Consider the following 21,489-nt stretch of genomic DNA (forward strand, 5'->3'; position numbering starts at 1 on the left):
ACAACCCTTTCAGTGAAGAAATTTTTCCTAATATCCAATCTAAACCTCCCCTGGCGCAACTTGAGGCCATTTCCTCTCATCCTATCACTTGTTACCTGGGAGAAGAGACCGACCCCCACCTCTCTACAACCTCCTTTCAGGTAGTTGTAGAGAGCGATAAGGTCTCCCCTCAGCCTCCTTTTCTCCAGGCTAAACAACCCCAGCTTCCTCAGCCGCTCCTCATCAGACTTCTGCTCCAGACCCTTCACCAGCTTCGTTGCCCTTCTCTGGACATGCTCCAGTACCTCAATGTCCCTCTTGTAGTGGGGGGCCCAAAACTGAACACAGTATTCAAGGTGCGGCCTCACCAGTGCCGAGTACAGGGGCACGATCACTTCCCTAGTCCTGCTGGCCACACTATTTTTGATACAAGCCAGGATGCCATTGGCCTTCTTGGCCACCTGGGCACACTGCTGGCTCATATTCAGTGGCTGTCAACCAACACCCCCAGGTCCTTCTCTGCCTGGCAGCTTTCCAGCCACTCTTCCCCAAGCCTGTAGCGTTGCATGGGGTTCTTGTGGCCCAAGTGCAGGACCCTGCACAAGACTTCACATGACTTTACAGCTTCTAGGTGGTAGAGTTTCTGTACTCTCTTGTTCAGTGTAGATACTTTGAGACTGATAGAATTTTACTGTAATTTAGTGTAGTTTCGCTGATGCCAAAAAAAAAATCTCATGGTGGAAGTGGGTACTAACTGGAGCAGGAGTATTGAAGTTAGACCTTTGTTCATTAGCACTGCTTCTTTCCTTACAAGTTTTGGCACACTAGTTGTCTAAGACTATTATACAAACAGGCAGTCTGATACCTGGACTAAAGAAAGGGACTGGAACCCAGGAGACATCCCTAGGTCTGTTACTGGGTCTTGGTAGAATAGGTTGTCCTAACTTCTCTGAGTTTCCGTGGATGACATGGAGGAGTAAGGTCCCATTAACTGTGTAGCCTGAGACTGCACAAGTTTGGGCTGCTTACCCAATACTTACTTTGGACTACTTACCCCAAACTTACTTTGCAGTAAAATCAAATGGGAAGACAGAGTAGAGGGAGAGGTGTAAGCAGTGTGTAAGTCCATGCTCCCCTGTTAGAATAAGTGGCCAAGGTGGCAGGTTGCATGCAGAGGGGGATCTGGCAGCTCTCACACCTGCAGTCACCTTTATGTTTCCTTACTTCCCTCTGGCAAATCACAGGCAAAAAGATGAGCTCAGTTCCAGTATGAGAAACCATGAGTCTGCAGTATTTGGGATGGTACAGCCCTCCACATGCTCAGGAGTTATGGTCTCCAGTCCTTGGGACATCCAGTAGCTTGACTGGATGTCCAAAAGTCCTGGACAAATAGCCAGTTATTTTTCTTGTGGGTCTAACAGTTCAAGTCAGTAAAATAAAATGTTTCTATGGAAACCTGGATGTATCTTAGCTTGAAGTGACTTGGTATGGTCTCAGCTCTGCTCCTGCAGCTATGTTTTACCCCTCAGACAGGGCAGCCTGGGAGGTTGAAGACAGCCTTGAGATAATTGACTATAGTTGCCTTGGAAGCCCAAGTTTTTATTTATTTCAAGCCTTGAGTTAACCTCCTTGGCAAGCTGAAGGGGTCATTACCTTTGTGAGTGATTTACAGGCACACCAAGGCCCTTCTACAGTGCCAGAACAGTTTTAAGGGAGCCTTAGACTAAGTGAAAATCTGATCTCTAAACCTCAGTTTTACCTTTCCTTAAGAATGGAGAAAAGACTATTTCCCTGTGTTGCAGGGTGCAGTGGTTCAAAGTGAGTTGAAATCCTCAGATGAACAGAACTCCTGAGCACATGAAGTATTAGTCGTGTTGCACGACTCTCATTTCTCTGTAGGTGTCAAAATAATCTTGTTTTCTTCTCATTTGCACAAGTTATGCTTTTCTTCAGCAATGGAAAACACTGTTTTATGTACTTGAGTGTCTTCTTCCTCCTTAGTCCATCTCCCAGCAGGTCATGAGAGCAAGTGCCCAGGGTTCAGTGTAAAATCCTGGTCTGAAGTGACACGGCGTCTGGTTTTGTAGAGATACACTTGTTACTGCAGTGCCAATTAGCCAGCCAAAGGATGGGTTTAAGAAACTCGGTGATCTGTTCAACATTTCAGATAGCCTTCAGATTTTAGGATAATTACTTCAACATTTATTCAGAGGCCTGGATCCTGATACATTCTTCCTTAAAATATTTTTCAAAACAATTTTAATTACTTTATAACTTGGACTTTGTACCTCTTACAGCTGACCTAGAAATATATTTCTTCAGCTGTTCTGCTGTTTGCTTTGTTTCGCTGTGTTTTGTGGTCTAACACACTGCCTGGGATTTGGGTTACTAGCAAACTTTATTCTCCAACCATGACAAAGAATACCAGGGAGTAAATAGAGGAGATCATGCCATTTTGGCACTCCAAGGAAAAACTGATTGTTTGCCTCAGAAAGAACCTTTTTATTGAAAAATATATTTTTGTGGGAGGAAGGAAAGGAGAGGCAGCAGGAGAATTTTTCCTGGCAGGAATTTTTAATAAATGAGTGCTATTTTGATTTCACTATCCCATGCTCTTATCATCTCAGTTAGTTTTCTCCTTGGCCTTGCTCTTCTTACCCGTCAATCACCTCTCTTCTCCTTTGTCCCTTCATCTTCTTAACAAAATCCTGGCCAAGGAGCTAAAAACCGATGTCAACCCAGTAACTCCACAAATCTTCCCATTCCTTTCATCTTCCGAAACTGTAACTAGCACCATGTCTGAGGGTCATCCATGATTTCCGATGCCTGCATGTCATAACCTTTTCTTTTCAAGATGCCTGTTATACTTACTTGAAGAGTGAGCTCTCCACGACTCAGATGTTCTTCTTCTCTTGTGTCCTCAGTCCTCAGCTGACCCCTGCAAGTTACCAGCATATTGCCAGAAATGTTCGTCCTGAGCAAACAGGAGAAAAGTTTCTTGCTATTCACCATCCTAAAATCCAAATAGTAAATCGTTTGTTAATTACAAATAGCAATCTCGTCTCTCACTGTTTTGCTGAAAATACTTAAATCTTTGTGTGGTTTCCTGTGTGTTTTGAACGTTGTTGATTTTATTTCCTTGTTGGTGTCCTTTGAAAATTGGTCTGTGTTTTGAGTTTCTAAAACAGGTGCCATGTTTTTTAGCTGTTGTCCAAACTTGTATACCTTTTCCTTTTTGCAGTTGCTCACTTAACGTTTTAGCCATCCAATATTCCCACTTTTTTTGGACGGTATGAAGTGTTTCTCCCGGTTTCACACCACACCTTGAAAGGACAACTCTAGTTACTTATGTGGAACGTTTGGCTTTTGATTTGCTTGATTTGCTGTTTTCAGAGTTTGACGTGCATAGTTTTTTTCTGTCTCCCCTATGTGTAGATTTTGCAGCATTTATTCAGTGTTCCGCTTGATTTCACTGGGAGTCCTAGTACAGTGAACGTGTAATAGCTGCAATATTGATCTAGAGTGTGGATTGTTTTTCTGCCTCTAGATTTATCTGTTTTAAATACAATTGGGGTTGCAGGGAGAGGGACAGACAGAAAACACAGATGTCCCATACAGCATTAAAGAAGAACCTAAAGGAGGACACATACACTCTGTATGTTCAGCTTCTTGGGAAGATCCTGTATCTCGAAGCACTCAGGCTCTGAACCACCCTGAAACTCAAGACTAAGTGACAAGCCTGGTCTCCAAAATCTGCTGTTGTGAATGATATACAAGAAGAGGAGTCGTATTGGCTATTCATACAGTAGTGACCGAGCAGTGATATTTGCAGTTTTCAGGAATTTAATTGCTGATTTGGGGTGTTAGATTTTCTTCCAGGGTTTAATGGTATGTCTATAGGAATGCAGGTAAGTCTTATTAGAGGGAAAGTGGCCTTCGTGATCCTAGGGGTATAAACATGCTGTGGACAGTGCTATCTAGGGAGACAGAAAAAAGGTTTCATTGACATTCAAAGAGTGCTTTTCTATTATGCCACACTCAGACTCTGCCATCCTATTATTGAACCAGAAATATTTATTTGTTTATAATAAACCTTTCAAATACCAACATGAAATGTTTGCTGTCACATGTAGCTTCTGACCACCTAACAGGTTTCTTGAGCACAGAAACAGGGGATACGTGGGTTGCTTGAAGAAGCAAGCTTCAGCTGTTTAGTTGCTAATGAGTTTTCTTCTTCCACAGGGAGAAAGAGGCTTGCCTGGACTACAGGGTGTGATTGGGTTTCCTGGAATGCAAGGACCTGAAGGTCCTCCTGGGCCACCAGGGCTTAAGGTAAGAACTTAAGCTTCAATATTTAAAGCACTCAGATTTCCCTAAATTGTTGTCCCTAGGAAAGACAAAGCTATCTCTTTTCCTTTGCAGGGTGATACTGGAGAACCAGGACTGCCAGGAACAAAAGGAACAAGAGTGAGTTTTAACTTACTTTTTTGCAATTCTGATGTCCATGGGTTTATAGGTCTTTAACTCTCCATGCTGCCTTCAAGTGCAAGATGAGTTTGGTCTCTGAGTTAATCAATGGCATCCCCTTGTGCTGCACAATAACTTCAAATTTCTTGCTTTTGCCTTCTTTCTGCATTGGGCAGTCAGTGTCTTTGTCCATTTGCATTTTCACCTGGTACTTACCACTGCATCAACAGCACTGGTTTTAATATGCCTTTGGTGTCTTTCTGACCAAGAGGCTTTTTTCCAGCTTGAATATGAGCCAACCTTATTACCTCGTGCAAAATTCTCCTTTATGTTTGCCATCTAACCTTCTTGAAGCACTCCAGCAGAGAAGCGGACACACCCATGAGCACATACATGTTAAAAATGTGCACAGGGTGCAGAGCTGAATTAAAGCCAGGGACAAAGATCTCTTGACTTTGCTAGAAGAGGCTCTGAATATGCCTGTAACCTTCCTGTTGTAATTTCTGTTTAACGTGGCACTTACATAACACTTATTTTAGCACATTATATTAGCCAAGGCCATGACTTTTGGGGTTTTGTGAAGTGCCAAGCTCACTCTGAGCATTTTCCCATTTCATAATGTAATGATGAAAGAGGATTTGAATGACTTGACCAGTAATGTTGTATACATTTTCAGCTATACCCTTTTGTCCACAGATTTTCAAAATGCCATCTCAGTTGTGTTCTCCATTTGCCTGCAGTTGCTGCAGCACATAGAATTTACTGAATCAATTGCAGTTTCTGAGCTATTACAGAGCGGGTGTTCTGCTAGATTAAGAAATCCTTGTTTCAGTCTATGATGTTCATGATACCCTGGGGTATCCTGAGTGTTAATGTGAATTGGCCTCTCCTGGTAAATGTGTTTGTGTGCTACAGTGCAAGTAGACTGTATTTAGTTTAATTATAAAGTTTTGGAAGATGCAAATATACTATCTGAGCACAGGGTTCCCATACATCTTTTCTGCTTCACAATACATGTATTAGGAAATACTGCATGAATAAATAAGCCGGTAGGATGAAAATGATGTGCCAAGTCAAACTCCTGATTCATTACAGTGGAAGGCTGTTCAAGGAGAAAGCATTGTCTCAACCCGGTAGGTTTTTTGATAATAAGGATGAATTGATATGCTGAAGTGGAGTATGAAAGATAGAGAAGCATCTTTACAGTGCCTTAACATCCCCTTCTGCTATGAAGAGGTGCCTACAGTAAATTTGATTTTGGGAATGATGGTTGTGAGAAGACAGCACCTCTGCATTCCTTTTTTCCTGTGCATAAGGCTCTGGTCCAGTTCCTGTTGAAGGAAAGCCATACTGCTGCTTAAAAAGTTAAAGAAATATGAAAAATTGCTTTCAGTTATCGATTACTAAGGTGCCATGTTTGAGAGGTTTTGAAGATTAGAGCTGTTTTGTCAAGGAAGTTTAAAGGAAACTGTTACTTGTTTTTTGACTGTCACCGCTGGAGATGCAACTCGGGCTGCAGCTTGTCGTTGCTGTTTTGTGGGTTTGTCATTTCAGTTTATGTTTTTGTCAATTGCAGGGCCCCCCAGGAGTATCAGGCTTTCCAGGAAACCCAGGCCTTCCTGTACGTATGAAGTACACGTAGTTTTACAAAGAACATCAAAGTTTTAATCGTGACATCTGACCTGGATTATTGCTAATATTGCTAATTTCTTTACTTTGTTTTCATGTAGGGCATTCCTGGACAAGATGGCCCTCCTGGTCCACCTGGCATTCCAGGATGTAATGGCACAAAGGTGACATTTACATATCTTTATAACAGCATCTCTGTGTTGAAATAAAACATGCCTCAAGCATATGTTCTCTAAACAAAACCAACTTCTCTGTTCCCCTCAGGGTGAAAGAGGTCCAGTAGGTCCCCCAGGTTTACCAGGACTGACGGGGAGCATAGTAAGTAGATTCTTTCATGCTTAATTCACTTGTTTCAACCCTGATTCTTGAAATGCAAATATAACTATATGAAATTCTATAGAGTATAAGATGTAAATATACAATACTGAGGAAAAATAACATCAAATATGTCTTTTCCACAGGGACCCCCAGGACCTCCTGGAATGAAGGTACATTTTACTCTAAGTGTGTTCATATCCTGCTTCTAACAATAAGAATTAGGGTGAACTCTACACCCTCTAAGACTAGCAGTCCTTACTTCAGGACTGAAAAATTGTACTGGCATGTTTCCCTTTGTACTCTGTTCTGCAGTCCCACTAAATAAAGACAGTGGGGCGACCTCCAGTTAATAACAATTGAATGTATGTGTTGTTCCATGCAGGTCTTAAAAGTGTAAGTATTACATGGATTACAACAGAAAAAAATAGATACATATCATTAATTATGTATAAGTGGTATGATGGCCACCCAATTCTGCATAAAGATTTAGATAGATTTTATGGTTCAAACATTTGTTTTGATATTGACATTTCATTTATCTAAATAGTTTCAAATAGATAATGTTTGTGGAAGAAGGTCATATAGCCCACAATATGAGAAGCATCCAACACATACTTAACAGTTTTCATAAAGAAAAAAATTTAACTAACTAGGTATCTGAGTGCGTTTTGTGAGCTGGAGAATGAAATATTGAATGTCAACAGAGAGCTTTTGCTCTTTAAAAGGAACAGATATAATTTGGAACTGTAAGCTAAATAGAAGTCTAAATGTAATGTCAGATTTGTAATGACATGACTGCCTGAAGTTTTAAAATGCCGTTTTCTCTTTCTCTCACATGGGAAGAACTGACTTAGTCTGTAAACACTGAAGTACTGGAATGTTTCTTCCCTAGGCATGTATGCATAGGTATGCAACTCCTGAAATAAAATCACTTACGACATTGCAACTTTGTACAAAAACACAGGAAAAATGGGATCTTTTGCTATCAAAAAAAGAGACATAAAGAAGTGGATAACGATCAGAATAGTTTTCTAAAGTAAGACAAAGTGGATTCCTTTTTTGAAGAAAGAGGATGCCATAAATGGCTTTTATGTCAAAATTTGGTATAAGATTGAAGATCTCAGCCTGGAAAAGAGATTGTGAGGTTACCACTTCTCTCAGCAGCCAGGACAGATGCTCCAGTCATGTGGTGACACTGTAGTAGTGATAGATTTGGTGGGAAAATCTTTCTGATTACCCATTACAGTATAGGAAATTAGCGTGTGGAGGAAGAGTTGGTACTGGAATCTCTTCAGGTAGCTTCAAAGGACATTTAGCAATTAAGGTCTTAACTTTTAATATCTCTTGCTATGTTTCAGCTGAATTAAAAGAAGTAAGGTGACTTTTTTTAAGTCAGCTTTCCAAATGATTCCGAACTTCGCATAGCTCCATCTTTCCTCTCACCTCAAGATTAGTGTTTTTGAATGTATTTGAATGAATGTTCAAGTATTATTCTTTTTCTTTCCATATTATAGGGAGATCCAGGTGAAGTGATCGGTCTTTTACCTCCTAGTGTGCTAAAAGGTGATAAAGGCTTTCCTGGCCAACCTGGACTACCTGTAAGTCTAAATGATGTTTGAATAGCAGTAAGCTTCAATTAAAATTATATTGGTATCATGAAATTACCAAATAAATATCACTTTTTAATTATGCCGTTTTCATTTTCATAGGGTCCACCTGGAACTCCAGGATTTCAGGGTCCAATGGGGCCACAAGGGCCTCCAGGAGAGCCAGTAAGTTTCCTCTCATGGTGATTTGCACTTTACTTATAGAGCCTTATTATAGGAAAGTTCTACAAGGTGTGTATAGCTGGTGTTTGTTGGTAGTTGGGAAAGATAACCTGTGGTTCCAGGCTTCATGTTTAGCCTCCTGGACTCTACCGTGGCAGGAATGATTAGGTAACATAGGTTTTCAATAGCAGCTGCTCCTACAGTCATCTTCTTGTCTTGCAGGCTTGGAGGGTATTTTTGTGTGGGAGGGGTTGTAATATCCCCTTTTCCCCCACTTACTTTATAGAAAGTAAACCACAAACCTAGCAGCCATATCTAAATCAAAATGTTTGCTGAGGTTGTTCTTATGGGCAGCCACAGTAAGTAGTACTGTGGAAAGCAGGATATCAACTGTCTGTTATTATGGTAATTGCTGAAGCCATTTCAGCTATTTGACATTTTGACAGGTCTAACAGATACCTAATATCTTCTCTTCCTGTACTGGATGCAGGTAACACTAGCAGGGATCAGTTATTCCCATCTTGTAAAAGTCCACCCAGTGTTTCTGGCTATTATAGTGAGCTGTGTGAGATTTCTTACCCTTCTGAAGAAAACTGAAAGTGATGTGAAGGAAAATGGTGGTACAGTTTAGTCAGCATTTGCACTTGCTGATGTGAAAAAGAACAATTTTAATGAAAGAAAGGTGAGGAATAATATTTAGCATGCAAAGCTGCAAAAAAAAAAAGTCAGCAATAAAGTTATTTTACAGTGCAGTGCCTTAGACTATTTTTTGATTGTTCCTTGTCCAGATGCTGATTAGGTCCAACACTTTTAACTGCAAAACAAGGTCTGATGAGACATCTTAGACAGATACTGTTTGCTTTTATTATTTTTCTAAATTGTGAGTAACGCACAGTAGCAGAAAAAGACTTTACATCTTGATTTAATGGAAAGATTTGCATTGTTGCTATCTTTGTAGAATAAGGCATTATTCCATCTAGTGGAATATGTACACATATATGCTAAAATATGCACATATATACACATATATGCTAAAATGTACTGTCTTGTAGGGGCCACCAGGGCCACCAGGACTCCCAGGCGAGAAGGTAAGATGCTTTTTATTATAAAGGTGAAGTCTATTTGTTTATTTATTTGGCACACCAGATCCCCAAAAATCTGGAAACTAATGGTCCTGAAGAAGTGGGTTTTTTACACTTTGGGATCTATTTTTATGTCTTAATGGGCATCATAAAGAGAGACTTTTAATATATTTTTTTAGTTTTTTTTCAAATTTGTTTAGATATGTTGTCTCACTTGATCAAATCAGTAGTAATTACAACATTCTATGATTACTTGAACTCATCTAAAAATGTCAAAATTTTCACTAAAATGTTGAAAACAGAGCATACTGACAATAAAATTATCTGATAAATTTCATTCTATCTATTTTTTTCACAAACTGGTGTGATGCAGGACTTAAAAAAACAGCAAGGGGTTAGGACATAATTATTTATTTGTTTCACACGTGCATTTAAAAGACATATCCTGTCTTTTACATCCTTTCTTAACTTTTGCCGTGTACAAAATACCTTCATATGTGTGTATGCATGCATGTATGCACTGCTGATAAAAATTGACTAAGTATGTGTAATTTATCTTTTCAGGGCTACATGGGCTTGGGCTTTCAGGGTCCCAAAGGTGAAAAGGTAAGTCTCTTGAAAACTTCTAGAGAGCAACTGTCAGAAATATTCTTGATACTTTGTTTCAAATAAATAAACTGTTGGAATCAATCAATGGAGAAAATCATCATTGTAATTTTTGGAAGACCTGAGTAAATCTGTAACTTACACCTAAATGAACAAAAGTCATGAACGGTTACAGACTTTGTTCATGATAATGTTATACCTGCCATTAATTTAGGTCATTATCCTGTTTTGCAGCTGTGACTAGTACCAACTACTTCAGTTTGCAGGAGGCAGATCTGGAAATATTTACTCTGTATATTAGGACTCATCATGAGGTTTATTTGAAATCGTTTTAGTTCTGAAGGATGAGATTTAATATGCTGTCCAGAATTATCAGAAATAATTGTGGTAGGACTCTTGAGGGCCTGTCTGCCTTAGTTTGGTTTGGTAGTGTATACTTTTGAAGCAGATCTTTCAGTTGTCCCCTTTCACTGTGTTTTAACTCAACCAGGAGCAGTTTTCAGAGCACACAGACTGGTTTACTTTTGAATAAGACTAAGCCAAAAGATGTGCTCCAGGATTCCATTTATTCTCTTAACCAGCATCAAATGGGAGGTAAAACATGTTAGGTTTAATCTGTTACCTCTCCCACTGAGAGATCTAGGCTGAAGTGCCTTATGTTGCGTTTTCAGGAGCCAAGAAATGCATGCAGTCATGGGTTATTCGGTAAATTGATGGTGTGTCTGAGCCCTTCTACAGAAGCTTCTCATGAGTGTCATTGACAGAGGCCTTTTGGAGTATAGTAAATTATGTTACTTAGGTGGGGGTTTTTTATCCACCACCTTGTTTATGTATTTTGAGCCACACTATTGCTAACGGCTAGCATTTTTTGCAACGTGACACGTTGAAATTCACTTGTTATCATAGAATTTCTTGAAAAATGTTGGTCATAGAAGTATGTGGAGACTTCCTGGACTTGTCGAGTTTGTCTTTAGCAAAATATTAATAGTATTGCTCTGCATTACCGCTTGACAGAAATGTATCAAGCCTTTTTGGGGATGTTTTACTGTAAAAGGTAGTGCTATAAGGAGATGAGGTTCTGACCCTGCTATGGACACATACATACTAAAAAAGTATGATCCACAGTTATCATCTTGAAGTTGGCCTCTACAGACAGTTATAAAGCTGGTGGAACACTATAAGCTTTGACTAACGTTTTCCTTTAGGCATCAACTTTCTGCACCTGACCTCTTTCCTCCTAATCTCCTTCCTCCTAAAGGAGGCACTAAAAAACTTTTGTACTATTACAATAATTAATTGGATATGTTCCTGATATTCGGTATTAATCAATCTTCACCCTAACAGGAGATTCAGAGATCTTTCTTCAGGGCAGTCTCTGTCTGTCACCCATTATACAGTTGTGTCTCCTATAGCTGCATATGTAACCCTTTCTCTGACTGAGTTTGCTGAAATAAGAATTTAAAAAAACCATTTAGCTGTATTTTTAAAAGTGAGTGGTAGTTCTCTTTGAAGTTATTGGTCTTAGTAACGTTTGTTCTCAGTGTCAGTACTGTTTTCAATGGACTATCCTGGATTTGGTGTTGACAGGGAGAACAAGGGGTAAGGGGCCCCCCAGGCCCACCAGGACCAGCACCACATATGAAAGAAAAAGGGAGTGAAATCATAAAGGGAGAAAAGGTGAGACCTTAAATGATTAATCTTTTTGTGCTCTTCATTAAAATATGATCAATAGGAATTAGCAAATAGGAATTTGCTATTCAATAGGAATTATTCAATAGGAATTGTCTTTCTAGAAGTTTCTCTGAAAAACATATGATAAATGATAAATGCATAAATAATAGCATAAATAAGTAACGCATACAGCAGAGGACTTCCTGAGGAAGGAGGATTGGTAAGCATAGTCCTGTAAACACCAAATATTCTAAACATTTGAACTAAGTAGGTTATACTGGACTTTTCATATACAGAATCACATTCATGGAATCTGAGTGCTAATAATTTTTTCAGTTATTGAATTAGGCAGTCTAAGCAATATATACTAGTATAGTAAACTAGCTTAATCGTTCACATTTTGTGTTTGTCTAACTTCTTATTGCACATGATACTATTAGGCATAGTTCTGGAAGTGGAAACAGGGTTAAATGTGCTTTTGCTGACATGAAGAATTAAATTATTTACAACCTAAATGAATAATGGTTAAGATTTTGCTTACTGATCTACATTTTTTTAATAATTTCATTAGGGTGATCCGGGTGAAAAGGGTGAACAGGGAACCCCAGTGAGTATTGTATATATTTTTCTTTTATTACTATAAAAATTGTGAAGAATCTGATAACGGCCCTGAATATCTTTATAGCTATTTGATAAAAGCAAATTTACTTTAGAATTTGGCAGTATTTTTAATCTGGTGTGTATTTATTTTCCAGGGATTGCCAGGTTCAGGTTTCAAAGGAGAAAAGGGTGAACCTGGGAAGCCTGGTCCACGTGTAAGTATGCTCAACTTTATCAATACCATAATTACACTTGTATTGTTTCCATAAGCTAATTAAACTTAGTAACCATTAGTGAAAGAGCAAATGTGGTATATTTCAAACAAGGAAGTTTTGCTGTAGGACAGGTGTACATGTCAAGGTAGTAATAACATACTGTAATATTAGTATGTAACATGCTTTCAGATAACTAAGGACACCTAACAGTAGCTTGCAGTGCTGAAGGCAAAGGCAAGAATCCCATTGATCCCAACTGAAGCAAGATTAAGTCATTCCAGAACAGAAGGAAAAGCAAAGCAAACCAAATCACTCTGTAGGAGTGACTTTAGCTAAATGGAATGTATTGAATTTATTTCAAATATTCTTAAGTGCAATCTACAAAATAAGCCTGCTTAGCCTAAAGGTACTGTTTCTTACACGAAGACGAATGGAGCAAAAAATTTAGATGACTGAGATACGTTCGTTTGCTGGTTTCTAGCCTGACTGTAGATGCTTGAGGCCATAAGGTCTGTTACATTTGCCTAGTCTGACCTATATCATAGTCTCATCCATACAACTTCTGCATGAGTCATGCTATATCTTTCATAGCTGAGCTGGTAGCACAAACATAAGTTTTCTCCATGCAAACGTATCTAAAGTATTGTTTCTCAAATTGTGGGTCTTCATAAACTGTTAGAAAAAGACCCAGCACATCTATAGGCATTGAATTGCACTTCAATCTGAAAAAGAGGAAATCTCCCTCTCTACTCTACTTCAAGGTCAAATATTCTGTCATCCTTTCAGTGAAGATATGTGATGGGATTATCTTTGCTAGCATGTATGTGTTTTTACTCTTACAGTAAATGAGGGCTCAAAAGCTGGAAGAATGGGGAAATGTTGGCCTAGAACTTGTTGAGGAAACCAGAGCATCTTAGAATTTTTCAAAAATACAGCTTGCAGCTTCTGCAGAGTTCCCTGAACAAAGTTTCTAAGCTATTTTATATATAATTTTTGCTGTTCAAGGAAATCATAGCTACTTCTGAAATTAAGATAAGGCTTGCAAGATGAACAGATGTTAAGATCTGATGTTCTAGTTTCATGGAATTAAACCATATGATTAATTCCAATCACAGTGTACCTGTGAAGACTCTCCTGACTTTACAGATCATATTTTTAATTAATCATTAAAGATTACTTGTAACCCTTCTTTATAAAATACCATAGCTGCACACTTCAGTGGTGGTGGCCTGTTCACATTTGATATATCATTTTTATCCTTCAGTTGCATTGTTTTAGATGGAATTTTTTGACCTAAACTGATGAGATTATATTTTAGACTGAATTGCATGCACTGTTACTTTGTGTATTAAGTATATACATTTTCTTGGTGTTACGGGACATACTCATATTGCTTATGATATGCATACAATCTAAGCACTGTGACAACACCAACTAAAAGCCAGCTTCCAGTGAATTAGGCTACAAGCCTAGATGCCAGTCCCTTCATAGTCCATGGGAAGAGAAAGGGAATCCTGAAAAGCAGGTTAGTCCATCTAGGTCATTTATCATGTACCTGTTGATTACCCCAAGGGAATCTAATCCCCTCTGTAGGCTAACACAGTGGTCTAATAGTGAATCATTTTGCTCTGGAGGAGGGAACCTTGGATTCTAGGTTATCATCTGCCTTGTGATTTGAAATTACAGCTTTCAATTTAGAGGAAGTGTTTTTTACCACTAGATTACCACATGACCTGATACGGGGCCACTCTCCAAGCCTTCTGCTGAGACTGAGCCACCGAATGTCTATGAATAAAGGTTTTGTGAGGCTGGAGAGTATATATATAGAAAGGGATCGCTAAGGGAAAAGTTTCTGGGTCTGGTTCCAGTTTCCTGTGCTGCTGATATATTTTGTCTTGAAGCATCCTTGACTGGGAAATCCGTATGTTATTCCTGGATCTGGGAACAGATTTGCAGGATTTTATTTAATTCTGCAGCTTGTAGGATGTTGAGTAACATAAGCAGTAGCCAGTCACAATTTGCCTGCTTTGTACCCTCTGCACTGTTAGCTGTGTTAGCACACTTCGGTTAATGCATTACAATAGTGATTGTTTTGTTCTAGTGTTTCACCCACCATATTTAGAAATTGCATGTATGTGGCTGTCTGTTTAAGCAGAGTGGAACTTGGTGTTTTACAGGGAAAGCCTGGAAAAGATGGTGAACCAGGACTGAAAGGAGAAGCCGTATGTATTTTACTGAATTTTCAGTATCGTTTCTTAAATTCAAAACAAAGAACTATCTGTGTATTATAAATGGTTGACATTTTCTAGCATTCTGAATTGTTTACTTAAAGTTGTTGCTTTCGGTGAATTAGTGACTGGTTTGAAAATTTATAACGTGGATGCTGCCAGAGCTAAGATGCAACTATATTTGTCTTTTCTGGTTTTGCTGTCTTCTACACACAGGGTTTGCCTGGTGGGTTTGGGATTCCAGGACGACCCGGGGAGCCTGGTGCTAAGGTGCGTAGTAGCAGCCTTTGCTTCCCATCACACGGAATGAGGAGTTAAGAGCTTGTATGGCGTGTTCATAGATGCGCATTAAAACATAAATGTACATAAAGCAATATTAAATTAATTTTACTAAGTTGTAAAGTCATCACTCAGAGACTAGGAAAAGTAAAAATTAAGGTAGCTTAGGTATCCCTGGTTTAGATCTCTTATATGAATTGGTTAATGAAGGCTTTATTTTCACAAGCTTTTTGCCCAGCCAGCATATGTACAAATGTACTTTCCTAAAAATCCTAGTTTCTCTTTACATAGTGTAAAGCAGTACAGGCCCGCAAACTAACTACTTGCTGCTTATTGTAATGGTCCAGGTACTTATCATTTGGAAGTTGTATGAATCTCTATCAAAGTGTTCATTTGCTAAGGAAATCCTATTTTATGGGGAAGAAAATCTGAGCTGGATTTCAAATGTAAATTTTATTTTGATTTAGGGTGACAAAGGTGAACGAGGTTTTCCAGGACCTCCAGGAAGAGTAAGTAAAATAAATTCTTGTTTTATTTTAAACTTAAATGAAAATATAAATTTTGTAAAAGTCAAAGTGCTCAAACAATGAGGAAAACGAGATACTATGCATGTTCTGATCTCATTCTAATCAGTCATGTCCTCATTTTTTCTTAAAGGAAACAAAAGTTGGATACAGTTCTTTTAAGTATGTTTGAAATTTGGGAAAGAAGCTCTCAAAGAATATGAATTTCAAATATTTTGGATTATGAAAATGGTAGGCATTGTTAATCAATACAAAGTATCCAAAAGAGAGTTCAAAAGAGTAAGTCTGTCAGCTTTGCAGTCTATAATTTTTTTAACAGTTCAAATAAAAAATGGGATTAGTCAGCAACAAGTAGATCACTGATGGTGCTGCTTCCCCAATATGGGGGAAAATTCCCAACATCTGCTAATTTGATTTGAAAAATGGTCCATACTTCCTGAATATTTTATTGCAAATGTTAGTATCCTATATGCCAAGCTCAGATCAATGTTAGCAGAAATTCCCAGAACAGAATATTTTAAAATTAAAGGTAATACAAACCTAATGGGTCAGTGCTTAGACTATGCTGAGGTTTCTTGGCATCATTCTTGTTCAGAAAGGTGCTATAAAGCTCTCCACTTAATCCTACTACTGATATGAAGGAATTTTGGTAGAATAGGAAATATTTATTTTCTCTGGTAATTCCTCAGCAGCTACAACCCTCTCACAGCAGTTGTTACATATCACTGAAATTGCAAGTATAACCACAACTGCTCAAAATTGTTTTCACAAAACCAAATTACCTCTGTACCATCGGGTCAGGATGGGGGAGACACAAACGAGGGCACAGTTGTATGTTTCTGGTGTCCTAGTCTTTGTCCTGTGATGCAGGTTATAGATCCTGGACCAGTAGATACCTTTGGTGAAAAAGGAGAGCCTGGAGCTTCAGGTTTGCCTGGACTGAAAGGTCAAAAAGGTGAAAAAGGTATGTATTTTGTCTTGTCTTTTTGATTGAGTTATGCTTTTAGTTTTCTTATTAAAGGAAATGAAAATTGCACTATCTGTGATCTCAGGAGCTCCATATGGCAGTGAAATGTTCCAGTTATTTATTTAATTGCTTTCAGGTTATTACATTTTGTTGTAGTTTGTAGGACGCTTCTTCTCGCCATAAATAAGACTGCCTTTCAGTTATAATTTGGAAAAGGACAAACTGGGATCTGGGTTTATGGCAGTTAAATAATCCAGTGAGATGATTTAAGAAAGATGGAAATCAACACAAGCATAAAGAGTATAATAATGCACAGAATCTTGAGACTCCTTTAAAAAAGTCAGTAGCTAAATTTTAATCTTAAAATTGGCTTGCATAATTTACAAAATTCTTCAGTAAACAGGGGAAATCAAGCATTCCCTTTCCCATTTTCCCCATTACAGACCTTACACTGTTGAAGAAAGATCAGTGGAGAAGATGGCACGCAGCAGGGCCTTTTCCGTAAATGTATTGTTTGCAGATATCTATAGATTATTTAACTTAACCTTTAATTCAGCGCATACCAGCTTGTAATGTGTACTTAAATAATATGTACTAAAAGTTCACTGATGTTGGCATTGCCGACTTCATTGCCTAATTGAAAACCTCTCTTTCTAAAGGTTTCCCTGGTATACAAGGAATCCCAGGACCTCCAGGTATGAATTCATGGCCATTGATTTTGTTCACATTTTTCCTGTGTTCTTCTTGGGCGAGGAGTCCTGAGAGATGTTCTCCTTAGCTGCTGCCAGTTACTGCCTGACTTATAGAACACCCAGGCAGTGGCCTCTCTGGGGGTCTAATCATCCTGCCAGACCCTTCCTGTTGATTGCTTTTCTCGTATCTCTGGTGTGATCCAGCCTTGCTCTTTGTATAGAGCCCTGATAACTTTCTGCTTAAACTGAAGAAGTAGTGTGCACAGGTCGTCAGAGATAGCCCAGAGAGTATGGCTCCATTGGGCAAGAAGAGTTGGAAAATGTGAATATCTGTGTGTGCATGTGCATATGTACCTATGTATGTATGCTCATATGTAGATAATTTGTTTTGCTCTCACTTCATCTCTATATGTGTTTGCATAAATATAATAAAACAAGGTTTGTAGGGAGAAATAATAACATTTATTAAATCAAAGTCATTCCTGAAGGCTTCCTGCTTTTTTTCTTACTATGTCACTTGATCTAATAAAAGTTATTTCTTTTGCCTGCAATTGTTGCCTTTTTCATAGTCTTAACATCTTCACATAGATGACAACACTGCTATTACGTTGTTGTGGTTTAGCCCCAGTCAGCAATTAAGTACCACACAGCCACTCGCTCACCCTCCCCCCTCCCCGGTGGGATGGGGGAGAGAATCGGAAGAGCAAAAGTAAGAAAACTTGTGGGTTGAGATAAGAACAGTTTAATAATTGAAACAAGTAATAATAATAATAATAAATTGTAATGAGAAGGAAAACAACAAGGGAATGAGAGAGGAACAAAAACCCAGGGGAAAAACAACAGTGATACAACCACTCACAACCCGTCAAAAGACGCCCAGCCTCTCCCCGAGCAGCGATTGCTGCCCCCCGGCCAACTCCCCCCAGTTTCTATACTGAGCATGATGTTGTATGGTATGGAATAGCCCTTTGGCTGATTTGGATCAACTATCCTGGCTGTGCCCCCTCCCAGCTTCTTGTGCACCTGGCAGAGCATGGGAAGCTGAAAAGTCCTTGACCGGTGTAAACACCACTTAGCAAGAGCCAAAACATCAGTGTGTTATCAATATTATTCTCATACTAAAATCCAAAACACAGCACTATACCAGCTACTAGGAAGAAAATTAACTCTATCGCAGCCAAAACCAGGACATATGTATATATGTAGATGTGTTTGAACTAAATCATCATATTTGCTTTTTAAAAATTAAGCACATCATCTGTGGAAACCTGACTCTAGCACATGCTGGAGTGATACTACTATTACCTCCTTTGCTCGCATTTTCTATCTTGACAGTGAGCTAAATATGAAATGAATGTGAGCCAGGGTCAGATGATAGTTTCCAGGAAATTTTTCACAGTTTAGGGAGGAGATACTATATACCTCAGGCTGCAATAGTCCCTAAAGAATTCTGTGTGACAAGAAAAATAGTAGCTCTTAGTCTGTCATTACCCTACAGAAATGGAGATTTGTGTGACTTTCATATCTTCCTGCAATGTTGCAGAAGGCTCAAAATCGTTTAGTGATCAAGTCTAATGATCTGCTGTGAACTGAAATAACTCATTAAAGTATGAAGACCTGTGTGACTGTACAAATAGCTAAAAGGAGATCTTAAGTAGTTTTTGCTAGCTGTTCAACTGCTTCTCTTTATTGGCTGTTGTTTGCTTATTATTCCTACAGTTTTTGGTTTTAGCATTCCTGAAATCTGCTAGCTTTGTTGAATACTTATTTACTGTTCTAAGTTCTTAGAGACACTGTCCCTTTCTAGGTGTGTTTAAGATTAGGTTTATTATGAGATAAGGAAGAGTGTAGTAGTTTCTAAGTGTAATAGCTAAATTAACCCCTGTGTTGCCACTTTTTCCTACCCAGCAAAAGTTGATTGAAATAAATCTCAGAAAGGCAGTTAGTACAGAACAAGAGTGTTTGTCTAGGATCTGACCAAAGTGAGTTATTCTGAGCTGTAGTGTGTATGTAACCTCAGTTTTGTATAAATCACTGACAGTAAAAATACTGTCCCTTTTTATTTTGCACTAACATTTTTCTGTTTCTCTCTGAAACCTAATGGAAGCTAATGTGTTGATAATGTTACTGTCTTTCTGCTTGTAACTTTTTTTAATGTACATTTTACTCTGTCCAAAGGTCAACCGCTTCCAGATAGGGTAGGATCACCTGGTGTCCCTGGAGAGAGAGGTGAAAAAGGTGAAAAGGGTTCTCCAGGATTCCCTTTACCCGGACCCCCTGGAAGAGATGGTTTCCCAGGTCCTCCGGGGTTGCCTGGCCCACCAGGTCCTCCAGGCAAAACAGGTAGGTGAAGCACTCGGTTGCTTTTCACAATGAAGACTCAATAATGCACATTGCATGCACATGAAAAAGGATAAGGAGACAAGATTATAAAAGCTATAATCAGAATGCATCTACATCGTGGAAGAAACATATCTGAGTTGTTAACGGACCAAGTAAAAGCTGTTCCATGATGCAGTGAGCCGCTTGTTTCCTTACTGGGACAAGGATTCTTTGTGAAATGTTTTTAAAATTTCTTCAAAAGTACATTGTGGACTGTTAAAATATAAGCAAATAATTGACCTTAATACATATTGGTTTCCTGTGTGTCCTAATGTGCCCATTTAGAGATATTAATAGATTTTCAATTAAAAAAATAACAGGTACTAATGTTGTTGGCATAGAAGATAGCTGTTCAGTATTACAGTTTACAAGTCTGCAGTACCAATCTATGTAACAGGTGTAAGAACTGCTAACCGAGATACTAGTCTGCTGGAAGTTTTTGTTGTAAAATGAAATATCTTACAGGAGAATGGGGTCAACACTTGCTTTATAGAGGTAAATGAAAAGTGAGTAATGATGTGACAAATACCTAATAATATTAGTAGTAATGATAACAAAATTATACAGCTATGTATAATCAGATTCTGATAAAGCATTTTTAAAGAGAAAAATGTTTTGGTTTTGCTCTGTAATGAAGCAATGAAAAAAGTACATTTGAAAGTGTTCCATGCTTAATAGCTCCTTACAACTGATGTTCTAACTCTTTTATTGAAGGAAAACTTTTGCTATAGGTGATACTGATATTGTGAGTTAAATTGTCATTTCAACATAAAGAATGATATACCTATTACAGTAGTTTAGGTAGTCTAAAACTATTGAAAGGAATGTTATTCTCTGTTGAATTCCGAAACCACAATACTTGGTTCAAAAACAACTGAAGATGCCTAGTTGTTGCTGTGTTTGCTCATGAAGCAGTACAAAATCCAGCACCTAGAATACGGAATTAAATAGCTAAATTTTACCTTGCCCTAAAAATAAGAGCAATTGCTGTTTTTCATACAACATGTTTCTGTCACTGCTTAATTCTGCTCCTTCCCCAGACAATTCTTTAGCTTTCTTCAAGTGCATAATGGGAAACAATTTGTTTTCACGTAACTGTTGTTTGCCAAACTTCACATTAACATTTTGACTACTGGCTTTGGCCAAAATGATGTCATATTGTATTGGGTCAGAACCTGTGCCATATCATCAAACAGAACAAGCACAATTTGTATTCTCATATCAAGCCTACTGAATATTCTCATTTGTTGCCTATTTCAGTTCCTAACATATGAAGTTTCTTGTTTTCAGGAAGCTTTATTAGTGTGAAGAAGTTAAATAGATGTTAACAAGCTGCTCTTGACCTAGAAAGTTTCCTAAAATTTTGAAAACAAAAGTCAGGGTACAAAAAACTCTACTTAATCAGTTTCTTCGGAACGGCAATATTCTCCATTCTCTTCAGGGTCAAACAAGCAATTTTTCACCCACAGCACTTTTCTTAGCCAAAACTTACAATAAAAATAGATTTTATGTGAAAGTTGTTTGTAACCTTACTATGGCAGAGCCTGTCTTTTCTCTCTAATTCTTGGGGTTTCTTAAGCAGTATATAGGGAATCAGAATACAGAATCCCAGTTAAATTTTTCAAAGAAGTAAAACAAATAAAAAAAATAAAATGCTATCCTGACTTCTCACTATTCATAGATACATTCAGCTGGGACATTCATAAATGCAGCCCTATAATGGAAACTTGCACTTGTCAAACAATATTCTTTATTGCATTTCCATTGCAGATGGAATTGATCAATGCCAGCAGGGAGAACCTGGTGTCCCAGGTAGTCCTGGACCTCCAGGAAGAGATGGATTTCCAGGAGAGATGGGAGAGAAAGGTAATATTATTTAAACTGATTGCTTTCTAATGCTCTGTATCCTGGAACTTGGCTATGTAAAAAGGCTGAGCAAATTAGGCTGGATTCAGAGAAAGTGTACTTAAAGTTAGGTAAACAAATAGTTCGTGGACATGGAAGATGTTTCTTGAGTCTCTCGTGAGTAAAGGAAGGATATTGTGTATTGAGTTCTGTGACACAAACTTCACCCACATTTC

General features: G+C 38.3%; 1 protein-coding gene across 1 annotated transcript in view; it reads left to right on the forward strand.

Moving 5' to 3' along the window:
* Positions 1-21,489, forward strand: part of COL4A1 (collagen type IV alpha 1 chain) — a 130,287-nt gene that overhangs the window by 71,580 nt on the left and 37,218 nt on the right. The window contains exons 3-22 of the mRNA XM_075525917.1: positions 4,222-4,311; positions 4,402-4,446; positions 6,023-6,067; positions 6,177-6,239; positions 6,340-6,393; positions 6,537-6,563; positions 7,908-7,991; positions 8,103-8,165; positions 9,215-9,250; positions 9,809-9,850; positions 11,438-11,527; positions 12,093-12,128; positions 12,277-12,336; positions 14,514-14,558; positions 14,781-14,834; positions 15,311-15,352; positions 16,238-16,331; positions 16,994-17,029; positions 19,205-19,369; positions 21,179-21,274. Of these exons, the coding sequence (XP_075382032.1) occupies positions 4,222-4,311; positions 4,402-4,446; positions 6,023-6,067; positions 6,177-6,239; positions 6,340-6,393; positions 6,537-6,563; positions 7,908-7,991; positions 8,103-8,165; positions 9,215-9,250; positions 9,809-9,850; positions 11,438-11,527; positions 12,093-12,128; positions 12,277-12,336; positions 14,514-14,558; positions 14,781-14,834; positions 15,311-15,352; positions 16,238-16,331; positions 16,994-17,029; positions 19,205-19,369; positions 21,179-21,274 (1,267 nt within the window). The remainder of the gene's footprint in view (positions 1-4,221; positions 4,312-4,401; positions 4,447-6,022; positions 6,068-6,176; positions 6,240-6,339; positions 6,394-6,536; positions 6,564-7,907; positions 7,992-8,102; positions 8,166-9,214; positions 9,251-9,808; positions 9,851-11,437; positions 11,528-12,092; positions 12,129-12,276; positions 12,337-14,513; positions 14,559-14,780; positions 14,835-15,310; positions 15,353-16,237; positions 16,332-16,993; positions 17,030-19,204; positions 19,370-21,178; positions 21,275-21,489) is intronic.

Source organism: Mycteria americana, chromosome 1 (genome assembly GCF_035582795.1).
Source record: "Mycteria americana isolate JAX WOST 10 ecotype Jacksonville Zoo and Gardens chromosome 1, USCA_MyAme_1.0, whole genome shotgun sequence".
In the NCBI taxonomy this organism is placed as follows: Eukaryota; Metazoa; Chordata; class Aves; order Ciconiiformes; family Ciconiidae; genus Mycteria; species Mycteria americana.